The sequence below is a fragment of the Heterodontus francisci genome, chromosome 3 (assembly GCF_036365525.1).
Source record: "Heterodontus francisci isolate sHetFra1 chromosome 3, sHetFra1.hap1, whole genome shotgun sequence".
Lineage (NCBI taxonomy): Eukaryota > Metazoa > Chordata > Chondrichthyes > Heterodontiformes > Heterodontidae > Heterodontus > Heterodontus francisci.
Genome location: NC_090373.1, coordinates 58,879,605 through 58,892,163, shown reverse-complemented (window position 1 = coordinate 58,892,163; position 12,559 = coordinate 58,879,605). Strand labels below are relative to the sequence as shown.

At 43.8% G+C, this 12,559-nt stretch overlaps 1 protein-coding gene across 2 annotated transcripts in view; it reads left to right on the top strand.

The window, feature by feature from the left end:
- itgb1bp1 (integrin beta 1 binding protein 1) overlaps positions 1-12,559 on the top strand; it is a 49,626-nt gene that overhangs the window by 24,120 nt on the left and 12,947 nt on the right. For both annotated transcript variants that reach the window (XM_068022432.1, XM_068022421.1), the window contains exon 4: positions 1,630-1,766. In XM_068022432.1, coding sequence (XP_067878533.1) covers positions 1,630-1,766 — 137 coding nt within the window. The remainder of the gene's footprint in view (positions 1-1,629; positions 1,767-12,559) is intronic.

Genomic DNA, 12,559 nt, shown 5'->3' with positions numbered 1-12,559 from the left:
GCAGTTTACTTTTTTTTAAATTGGAGTATGGATTCTGTTTTTTAAAGGCCAAAAATATATGGTGCACAAAGTAATTCTGTACCTTTTGATAAATAGCTGTAAGAGTGTTGTGAAGAGGACATAAGGAGCTTGCAGACCGTTATAGATAGGTTGAGTGGCAAAAATCTGGCAGATAATGTATAATGTGGGAAAATGTGAAGTTGTTCACTTTGGCAGGAAGAATAAAAAAGCAGATTACTTAAACGGAGAACAACTACAGAATTCTGAGGTGCAGAGGGATCTAGGTGTTCTACAGCATGAGTCACAAAAAGTTAGTATTCAGTCTTCTTTGGCCTCCTTATCTCGAGAGACAATGGATAAGCGCCTGGAGGTGGTCAGTGGTTTGTGAAGCAGCGCCTGGAGTATTCAGTACAGCAAGTAATAAAGAAGGCTAATGGAATGCTATCCTTTATTACGAGAGGAATTGAAAATAAAAGTAAGGATGTTATGCTTCAGTTATACAGGGGATTGGTGAGACCACATCTCGAATACTGTGGCAGTTTTGCTCTCCTTATTTAAGGAAGGATGTAAATGCGTTGGAGGTGGTTCAGGGGAGGTTTACTAGATTGATACCTGGAATGAGCGGGTTGTCTTATGAGGAAAGATTGGACAGACTGGGCTTATTTTCACTGGAGTTCAGAAGAATGAGAGGAGACTTGATTGTAGTATATAAGATCTTGAACGGTCTTGACATGTTGCATGTGGAAAGGATGTTTCCTCTTGTGGGTGAGTCCAGAACTAGGGGGCACTGTTTTAAAATTAGGGGTTGCCCTTTTCGGACACAGATGAGGAGAATTTTTTTCTCAGAGGGTTGTGCAACTTTGGAATTCTGCCTCAGAAGGTTGTGGAGGCAGGGTCATTCAATATTTTTAAGGTGGAGGTAGATAGATTCTTGTTAGGCAAGGGAATCAAAGGTTATCGGTGGTTGATGGGAGTGTGGAATTTGAGACTCAAACAGATCAGCCATGATCTTATTGAATGATGGAGCAGGCTCGAGGGGCCGAATGGCCTACTTATGCTCCTAATTCATAATGTTTGTATTTACATAAAAAAGCTCTGGACTCCCTGATAGCTCAATGGGTAAATGTACTGCTTAATATAACTTAAACAGACTAGGCAGATCCTAGTCTGCGCTGAGCTCACAGTTGATCACAGCTAGAATAGTGGCAGGGGCACCACAATTGACTTCAGTATGCCCAGGCTAAAGAGGGAAAATATGAGCTAGGATCCTCAAGGTGGTCTGTGAAGCCTTCTCCATAAATATACTGCTGAACTCACAAGAAAAATGCCAACTTGGGCGAGCTACTAAAAAAATTGTGATGGCCTGTAGAACTACACCCTAGCATGAGTTGAAAGATTAGGGAAGAAAATTGTGGGTGGTGGGAGGTAGTTGGGGGAAGTTCAGGATTAATTGGCTGTGTTTTATTTTCTATAAAGCACATCTTGAATAAAACATCCATCATTAAAAGCAGAAAAAACTCGGTGCTAATTGTTTGGAAGATTTAAAGTAATGCAAGGAATCTTCTTGTTGATTACTGCTACACAATTACTTGGGCAAAAGACAAATTGTGTTTTGTGCTTTTGTTACAGGACAGAGTAACAGTAACTTTGACACGTGTACTGAATTCCGAGTGAAGTATCTAGGTGCAATTGAAAACTTAAAAGCCAGTTTCTTTGAATGTCTTCAAGGACCACAAGATTTGATTAATTATATTGATTTGGCTCAGGTAAGATGATGGAATTTTGAAGAATTCTTGTGAACTAATCATAGAATGGTTACAGCACAGAAGGAAGCCATTTGGCCTGTCGTGCCTGTGCTGGCTGTCTGCTCACCTAGTCCCACTCCCCTGCCTTTTCCCCGTGCCCTGCAAATTTTTCTCTTCGGATAATTATCTGTTGTGAAAAACTTTTCTTTTGCATTCATAATTTAATTACCTACTGGTTTTGGCTGTTCTCTACCTTATAAGCAAATTCTGTGTAGTATATCTGACCCATCAAATTGACATCTGATCTTTTTCTAAAAGATTCTTTTCATGGCACACTGGCACTAGTACTGGGACAGGAAGGAGTTGGACTGGTGGACTGGAATAGGACCAGTGTCCTAATGGAAAGGGTAACTAGGGAAGTGGCAAAGGCTTTATACTAGCAAAACAGAATGGGGAGGAATCCACAATGAAACAAGCCCAAATATAAATGAAACAGGAAAGGAGAGCATAGGACAGACTTAACTAAAGGAAGGACATAAATGGCCAGGGAATAAATAGTTATAGAACAGGAGTATAAAAAGATGGTTAAAAATAAAGGTGGGTTAATCTGTCTGTAAAGCAATGGACACAGTGTCCTTAATAAAACAGGGGAACAGGACGCAATGGTATGTTGTGAGGAACCAGATATGGTAGGAATTACTGAGACACAGTTACAGGAAAATCAGGACTGGCAATTAAACAGTGCAGGGTATAATATTTAGAAAAAAATAGAGAGGAAAGGGGAGGTGGAGTAGCTATACTTATTAGAGCTAACACAATGACAGTGGACAAAAGTTAAACAACTATAAGTAAGACAGAAATAGAATCCATGTGGATAGAGATAAGAGATAATAAAAGGGTCAATCGCACTAATTGGGGTAGTCTATAGACCACCGAATAGTGGAAGGGAGGTGGAGGAAGAAGTTTGAAGACAAATTAGGGAAATGAGCAATAAGCATAGAATAATAATCATGGGGGAATTACAACAACCTGGAAATTAATTGGCCACAAGAGGTAGGTAAAATGTATAAGGGAATGGAGTTTTTACAAATGTACAGAACTTCTTTATAACCCAGACGCCTAACAAGGGAGGATTTGCTACTGAATCAAACAATGGTGAATAAACCAGAACAGATTTGTGAAGTAAAAGGGGAACATTTAGGCAATATAAGATAATTTAGAGGGACATAAGCATGACGAAGATCAAGGTAATAGGTTACAGAAAAGATTTTGAGCGGCTGAGAATGGAATTTGGGAAAATATAATGGACAAAAATATTGCCAATGATGTAGAACAGCAATGGGAAACATTTAACTAAGTTCAGCAGAGCCCAGGAAAAATATATTCCACTAAAAATCAAGAACAAATTAAACACGAATGAGACAACATGGATGAATAAAGAGGTAAGGGAAAAATTGAGGGTAGGGAAAGAGGGAGATAGAACATACCTGGGAACTATGAACCAGTCAGCTTAACATCAGTAGTAGGAAAATTATCCTGACTAAAGGAAAAAATAGGTACAACTTCTAGAAACCAAAACTGTAATAATGAATAGTCAGCATGGATTTCAAAAGGGAAAGTCTTGCTTGACCAACCTTATTGAATTCTTTGAAGAGGTAACAGACAGAGTAAAACAAGGTTAATGCAGTAGATGTAATTTATCTGAATTTCCAAAAGGCCTTTGATAAGGTGCCTCATAATAAACTAATGAATAAGGTCAGAGTATGTGGAGTCAGGGAACAAGTTGGCTGGCTGCAAGACAAAAAGCAGCAAGTAGGAATAAAGGATAGCTATTCTGGATGGCAAAAGGTGGAGATTGGTGGGGAGGGGGGTGGGGAGTGGCCTCACAAGGATTAATGCTGGAGCCACTGTTCACAGTTATATTGATGATTTAGACTTTAGCATCAGAAATAGAATTTCTAAACTTGCGGATGACACCAAATTGGGGGATAGCCAATACCAGTGTTCCTTCTAGGCTGCGCAGTAACTTGAAAGTTTCTGTGCAGGCTGCACACAAGTTGGCCCCTTTAAATTACCACGTGTGCATGGCTGCTCAAAAAAAAATTAAAGAGGCTGCACACTTAAAGCGTCGCGGACTCCAAACATTGGTCAATACTGAAGCAGACTGAAACAAATTTACGGTGGCTGGGTCAAAAACCTGGAATTCCCTTCCTAACAGCACTGTGGGTGTTCCAACACCAGATGGACTGTAGTGGTTTAAGAAGGTGGCTCACCACCACCTTCTCAAGGGCAGTTGGGGATGGGCAACATATGCTGGCCTTGCCAGCGATGCTAACATCCCATGAAAGGATAAAAAAATTTACAAGAAAATATGAATAAACTTGCAAATGAATTTCAATATAGATAAGTGTGAGGTATTACATTTTGGCAAGAAAAATGAGCAGGTCACACACAACCCATCTGGTTCACTGATGTCCTTTAGAGAAGGAAATCTGCTGTCCTTACCTGGTCTGGCCTACATGTGACTCCAGGCCCACAGCAATGTGGTTGACTCTTACATGCCCTCTGCAATGGCCTAGCAAGCCACTTATTTGTATCTAACCACTACGAAGTCAATGAAAAAGAATGAAATCGGAGGGACTACCCGACATCGACTTAGGCACTGGAAAAGACAATAGCAAACCCAGCCCTGTCGACCCTGCAAAGTCCTCCTTACTAACATCTGGGGGCTTGTGCCAAAGTTGGGAGAGCTGTCCCACAGACTAGTCAAGCAACAGCCTGGCATAGTCATGCTCATGGAATCATACCTTACAGACAATGTCCCAGACACTGCCATCACCATCCCTGGGTGTGTCCTGTCCCACCAACAAGACAGACCCAGCAGAGGTGGCGGCACAGTCGGGAGGGAATGCCCTGGGAGTCCTCGACATCGACTGCGGACCCCATGACGTCTCATGGCATCAGGTCAAACATGGGCAAGGAAACCTCCTGCTGCTTACCACCTACCGCCCTCCCTCAGCTGATGAATCAGTACTCCTCCATGTTGAACGCCACTTGGAGGAAGCGCTGAGGGTGGCAAGGGCGCAGAATGTACTCTGAATGGGGGACTTCAATGTCCATCACCATGAGTGGCTTGGTAGCACCACTACTGACCGAGCTGGCCGAGTCCTAAAGGACATAACTGCTAAACTGGGTATGCGGCAGGTGGTGAAGGAACCAACAAGAGGGAAAAACATACTTGACCTTGTCCTCACCAATCTGCCTGCTGCAGATGCATATGTCCATGACAGTATTGGTAAGAGTGATCACCGCACAGTCCTTGTGGAGACAAAGTCCAGCCTTCACATTGAGGATACCCTCCATTGTGTTGTGTGGCACTATCATCGTGCTAAATGGGCTAGCATTCGAACAGATCTAGCAATGCAAAACTGTGCATTCATGAGGCGCTGTGGGCCATCAGCAGCAGCAGAATTGTACTCAACCACAATCTGTAACCTCATGGCCTGGCATTTCCCCCACTCTCCCATTACCATCAAGCCAGGAGACCAACCCTGGTTTAATGAAGAGTGCAGGAGGGCATATCAGGAGCAGCACCAGGCATACCTCAAAATGAGGTGTCAACCTGGTGAAGCTACAAAACAGGACTACTTGCTTGCCAAACTGCGTAAGCAGCATGAGATAGAGCTAAGTGATCCCATAACCAATGGATCAGATCTAAGCTCTACAGTCCTGCCACATCCAGCTGTGAATGGTGATGGACAATTAAACAACTAACTGGAGGAGGTGGCTCCACAAATATCCCCATCCTCAATGATGGGGGAGCCCAGCACATTAGTGCAAAAGATAAGGTTGAAGCATTTGCAACAATCTTCAGCCAGAAGTGCCAAGTGGATGATCCATCTAGGCCTCCTCCTGAAGTCCCCAGCATCACAGATGCTAGACTTCAGCCAATTCGATTCACTCCGTGTGATATCAAGAAACGACTGAAGGCACTGGATACTGCAAAGGCTATAGGCCCTGACAATATTCCGGCAATACTACTGAAGACCTGTGCTCCAGAACTTGCCGCGCCCCTGGCCAAGCTGTTCCAGTACAGCTACAACACTGGCATCTACCGGGCAATGTGGAAAATTGCCTAGGTATGTCCTGTACACAAACAGCAGGACAAGTCCAACCCGGCCAGTTACTGCCCCACAAGCCTACTCTTTATCATCAGTAAAGTGATGGAAGGTGTCATCAACAGTGTCATCAAGCAGCATTTGCTTAGCAATAACCTGCTCAGTGACGCTCATTTTGGGTTCCGCCAGGGCCACTCAGCTCCTGACCTCATTACAGCCTTAGTTCAAACATGGACAAAAGAGATGAACTCAAGAGGTGAGGTGAGAGTGACTGCCCTTGACACCAAGGCAGTATTTGACCAAGTATGGCATTAAGGAGCCCTAGCAAAACTGAAGATGCTGGTTGGAGCCATACCTAGCGCAAAGGAAGATGGTTGTGGTTATTGGAGGTCAATCATCTCAGTTCCAGGACATCACTGCAGGAGTTCCTCAGGGTAGTGTCCTAGGCCCAACCATCTTCAGCTGCTTCATCAATGACCTTCCTTCAATCAAAAGGTCAGAAGTGAGGATGTTCGCTGATGATTGCACAATGTTCAGCAGCATTCGCGACTCCTCAGATACTGAAGCAGTCCATGTAGAAATGCAGCAAGAACTGGATATTATCCATGCTTGGGCTGATAAGTGGCAAGTAACATTCTCATCACACAAGTGCCAGGCAATGACCATCTCCAACAAGACAGAATCTAACCATCTCCTCTTGACATTCAATGGCATTACCATCACTGAAGCCCCCACTAACATCCTGGGGGTTACCATTGACCAGAAACTGAACTAGAGTAGCCATTTAAATACCATGGCTACAAGAACAGGTCAGAGGCGAGGAATCCTGTGGCGAGTAACTCACCTCCTGACTCCCCAAAGCCTGTTCACCATCTACAAGGCACAAGTCAGGAGTGTGATGGAATTCTCTCCACTTTCCTGGATGGGGGTGCAGCTCCAAAAACACTCAAGAAGCTCGACAAAGCAGCCCGCTTGATTGGCACACCATCCACAAACATTCACTCCCTCCACCACCGACGCACGGTGGCAGCAGTGTGTATCATCTCCAAGATGCACTGCAGCAACGCACCAAGGCTGCTTATACAGCACCTTCCAAACCTGCCCCCTCTACCACCTAGAAGGACAAGGGCAGCAGATGCATCAGAACACCACCACCTGCAAGTTCCCCTCCAAGTCACACACCATCCTGACTTGGAACTATATTGCCATTCCTTCACTGTTGCTGGGTCAAAATCCTGGAACTCCCTTCCTAACAGCACTGCAGGTGTACCTACCTCACATGGACTGCAGCGGTTCAAGAAGGCAGCTCACCACCACCTTCTCAAGGGTAATTAAGGATGGGCAATAAATGCTGGCCTAGCCAGCGACGCTCACATCCTATGAATGAATAAAAAAATATGGAAAATAAGAATCTAAGTGAGGTAGACAAGCAAAGGTATCGGAGTACAAATACACAAATCACTAAAAGTAGCAATGCAAGTGAATAAGGCCATAAAAAAAGCAAACCAATCAGTAGGATTTATTTCTAGAGGAATAGAATTAAAAAGACCTAAAAGATGTCTTGAATAGGAGTTATGTTAAATTTGTATCACGTCTTGGTTAGACCACACTTAGGAGCAGTATGTACAGTTCTGGTCAGAAATTATACGCAAGTTAGCCTGACATCAGTAGTAGGGAAAATGCCAGAATCTATTATTAGCGAATATGATTAGACAGTGGAGTCTAGATCACTGAAAGTATTTAAAGAGGGGGTGGAAAGATTTTTGAAATATCGGGGAGTTGAGGGCTATGTAGAGTTGGCACGAAAGAGGAGTTGAGGTCTGGGGCAGATCAGCCATGATCTTATTGAATGGCGGGGCAGGCTTGAGGGACCGAATGGCCTACTCCTGCTCCTATTTCTTATGTTCTTATGAAAGGGAAATTGTGTTTTGCAAACCTGTTTAGAGTTTTTTTGAGGTTGTAACTAGCAGGGTAGATGAGGGAGACCTGTGTATCTAGTGTATTTGGGATTTCTAAAAGCATTCAATAAGGAGCCACACAAGAGGTTATTACACAAAACTTAGGGCTCGTAGCTTTGGGGGTACTATATTAGCATTGATTGAGGATTGGTTAACAGACAGAAAACAGAGAATAGGAATAAATGGGCCATTTTCATGTTGGCAGGCTGTACAGCGGGATACTGCAAAGATCAATGCTTGGGCCTCAGCTATTTACAATCTATAGCAACGTAAGAACATTCAATGAGATCATGGCTGATCTCCTTCAACACCATTTTCCTGCACTATCTCCCTATCCCTTGATGTTTTTAATGTGTAGAAATCTATCGATCTCAGTCCTGAACTTTCTCACCGACTGATCCTCCACAGCCCTCTGGGGCAGAGAATTCCAAAGATTCACCACCCTCTGAGTGAAGAAATTCCTCCTCATCTCAGAATAAGGGCATGCCATTTAGGACTGAGACTGTGTCCCCTGGTTCTAGACTCCTCAGCCAGGGGACACATCATTCCTTCATGAACCCTGTTGAGCCCTGTAAGAATTTTATATGTTTGAATGAGATCACCTCTCATTCTTCTAAACTCCAGAGAATAAAGACCCAGTCTATTTAATCTTCCCTCATAGGACAATCTTTCCATCCCAAGAATCAGTCTGGTGAACCTTCATTGCACTCCCTCTATGGCAAGTATATGTTTCCATAAGTAAGAAGGCCATAAATGCTCACAATACTCTTAAGTGCGGTCTCACCAAGGCTCTATGTAATTGCAGTAAGACATCTTTACTCCTATACTCAAATCCTCTTGTAATGAAGGCCAACATACCATTTGCATTCTTTATAGCTTCCTGTACTGCATGTTGGCTTTCAGTGACTTGTGAACAAGGACACCCAAGTCCCTTTGAAATTCAACACTTTCCAGCCTCTCACCATTTAAGAAATAATCTGTATTTCTGTTTTTCCTACCATAGTGGATAACCTCACATTTCTCCACATTGTATTCCATCTGCCAAATTTTTGTCCACTTGCTTAGCCTCGCCAAATCCCCTTGAAGCGCCTTTGCATCCTCCTCACAACTCACACTTCCATCCAGTCATCAGCAAACTTGGAGATATTACATTTAATCCCCGCATCCAAATCATTGATATAGATTGTGAATAGCTGGGGCCCAAGCACTGATCCCAGCAGTACCCCACTGGTCACAGCCTGCCAGTCCGAAAATGACCCATTTGTTTCTACTCTCTGTTTTCTGTCCATTAACCTGTTCTCAATTCATGTCAGTGTATTCCCCCAATCCCGTGTGCTCTAATTTTGTTTACTAACCTCTTGTGTGGGACCTTATCAAAAGCTTTCTGAAAACCTAAATATAACACATCCACTGGTTGCCCCTTATCTATTTTGCTAGTTACATCCTTAAAAAACTCCAACAGGTTTGTTAAACACGATTTCCCTTTCATAAATCCATGTTGATTCAGCCCTATCTTACCATTATTTTCTAAGTGTCCTGTTATCAAATCCTTTATTATAGCTTCTAGCATTTTCCATACGACTGATGTTAGACGAACAGGTCTTAGTTACCTGTTTTCTCTCTCCCTCCTTTCTTAAATAATGGGGTTACATTTACCACCTTCCGATCTGCAGGAACCATTCCAGAGTCTATAGAATTTTGAAAGATGACCACCAATGCATCTACTATCACTACAGCCACCTCTTTCAACACTCTGGGATGTAGATCATGAGGTCCAGGGGATTTTATCCACTTTAAGTCCACTCTCAGCACTACATGAACTGCTATGCCTGTGCTGGGACGAGGGAGCAGTACCCCAGGACATGCGCGATGCCAACATCATCACCCTCTATAAAAACAAAGGTGACCGCGGTGACTGCAACAACTACCGTGGAATCTCCCTGCTCAGCATAGTGGGGAAAGTCTTTGCTCGAGTCGCTCTGAACAGGCTCCAGAAGCTGGCCGAGCGTGTCTACCCTGAGGCACAGTGTGGCTTTCGTGCAGAGAGATCGACTATTGACATGCTGTTCTCCCTTCGTCAGATACAGGAGAAATGCCGCGAACAGCAGATGCCCCTCTACATTGCTTTCATTGATCTCACCAAAGCCTTTGACCTCGTCAGCAGACGTGGTCTCTTCAGACTACTAGAAAAGATCGGATGTCCACCAAAGCTACTAAGTATCATCACCTCATTCCATGACAATATGAAAGGCACAATTCAACATGGTGGCTCCTCATCAGAGCCCTTTCCTATCCTGAGTGGTGTGAAACAGGGCTGTGTTCTCGCACCCACACTTTTTGGGATTTTCTTCTCCCTGCTGCTTTCACATGCGTTCAAATCCTCTGAAGAAGGAATTTTCCTCCACACAAGATCAGGGGGCAGGTTGTTCAACCTTGCCCGTCTAAGAGCGAAGTCCAAAGTACGGAAAGTGCTCATCAGAGAACTCCTCTTTGCTGACGATGCTGCTTTAACATCTCACACTGAAGAATGCCTGCAGAGTCTCATCGACAGGTTTGCGTCTGCCTGCAATGAATTTGGCCTAACCATCAGCCTCAAGAAAACGAACATCATGGGGCAGGATGTCAGAAATGCTCCATCCATCAATATTGGCGACCACGCTCTGGAAGTGGTTCAAGAGTTCACCTACCTAGGCTCAACTATCACCAGTAACCTGTCTCTAGATGCAGAAATCAACAAGCGTATGGGTAAGGCTTCCACTGCTATGTTCAGACTGGCCAAGAGAGTGTGGGAAAATGGCGCACTGACACGGAACACAAAAGTCCGAGTGTATCAGGCCTGTGTCCTCAGTACCTTGCTCTACGGCAGCGAGGCCTGGACAACGTATGCCAGCCAAGAGCGACGTCTCAATTCATTCCATCTTCGCTGCCTTCGGAGAATACTTGGCGTCAGGTGGCAGGACTATATCTCCAACACAGAAGTCCTTGAAGCGGCCAACATCCCCAGCTTATACACACTACTGAGTCAGCGGCGCTTGAGATGGCTTGGCCATGTGAGCCGCATGGAAGATGGCAGGATCCCCAAAGACACATTGTACAGCGAGCTCGCCACTGGTATCAGACCCACCGGCCGTCCATGTCTCCGTTATAAAGACGTCTGCAAACGCGACATGAAATCGTGTGACATTGATCACAAGTCGTGGGAGTCAGTTGCCAGCATTCGCCAGAGCTGGCGGGCAGCCATAAAGACAGGGCTAAATTGTGGCGAGTCGAAGAGACTTAGTAGTTGGCAGGAAAAAAGACAGAGGCGCAAGGGGAGAGCCAACTGTGCAACAGCCCCAACAAACAAATTTCTCTGCAGCACCTGTGGAAGAGCCTGTTACTCCAGAATTGGCCTTTATAGCCACTCCAGGCGCTGCTTCACAAACCACTGACCACCTCCAGGCGCGTATCCATTGTCTCTCGAGATAAGGAGGCCCAAAAGAACAAAGAAAGTCCCCTTAATTTCTCTAGTACTATTTTTTTACTAATAATAATTGCAGTTCCTCGTTTACACTAGTCCCTTGATTCTCTATTATTTATGGGAGGTGTTTAGTATTTTCCTCTGTAAAGACAGACACAAAGTTTTTGTTTAGTTTCTCTGCCATTTCCTTATTCCGCATCATAAATCCTCCTGGCTCCATTTGTAATGGACCCACATTTGTCTTTGCTAATCTTTTCCTTTTTACATGCCTATGGAAGTTTTTACTGTCTGTTTTTATGTTTCTTGCTAGTTTACTCATATATTCTCTTTTCCCTTTCTTAATCTTTTTCTTCGTCCTCCTTTGCAGAATTCTGAAGTGCTCCCAATCCTCAGGATTACCCTTTATTTGGCAACTTTATATGCCTCTTCCTTTGCTCTAATACAATGTTTGATTTCTTTTGTTAGCCATGGTTGGAACACTTTCCTTGCTGGGTTTTTGTGCATTAAAGGAATTTATTTTTGTTGTAAGCTATGTAATAGTTCTTTAAATGTTAGCCATTGCCTGTCTACCGTCATACCTTCATTTAAACGGAATGGCCACAGCATTCTGTGTATTAGGGAAGCAACGACTGGGTCCCCATTGTTCCAACACTGTTGGTTACTATGCAAATATCTTTCCAGTCAGGGGCTTGCAATTTTAAGTTTTACTGTTCATGTGGCGAAATAATGTGTGCCTTAGTCTTGGCAGGTGGGGGGTTTGCCTGACAGTACAAGTTGGGTGGGAAAGTAAGTTGTGAGGAGGACGCCACGAGGCTGCAAAGGGAGGTAGACACGTTAAGTGATTGGGCAAAAATCTGCAAATGGAGTATAATGTGGGAAAATGTGAAATTTTCCATTTTGACAGAATAAAAAAGTATATTATCTAAATGGTGAGAGATTGCAGAGGGATGGTGCTGGAAATATTCAGGTCAGGCAGCATCTGTGGCGAGGAAAAACAAAATTAACATGAATTGCAAAAGGTCAGTATGCAGGTACAGCAAGTAATTAGGAAAGCTCATAGAATGTTATCATTCATGTGAGAGGAATTGAATACAAAAGTAGGGAGTTTATGCTTCAGTTATTCAGGGCATTGGTGAGACCACATCTGGAGTACTGTGTACACTATTGGTCTTCTTATTTTAGGAAGGATGTAAAGGTGTTGGAAGCAGTTCAGAGAAGGTTTACTAGACTAATACCTGGAATGGGCAGTTTGTCTTAAGAGGAAAGGTTGGACAAGCT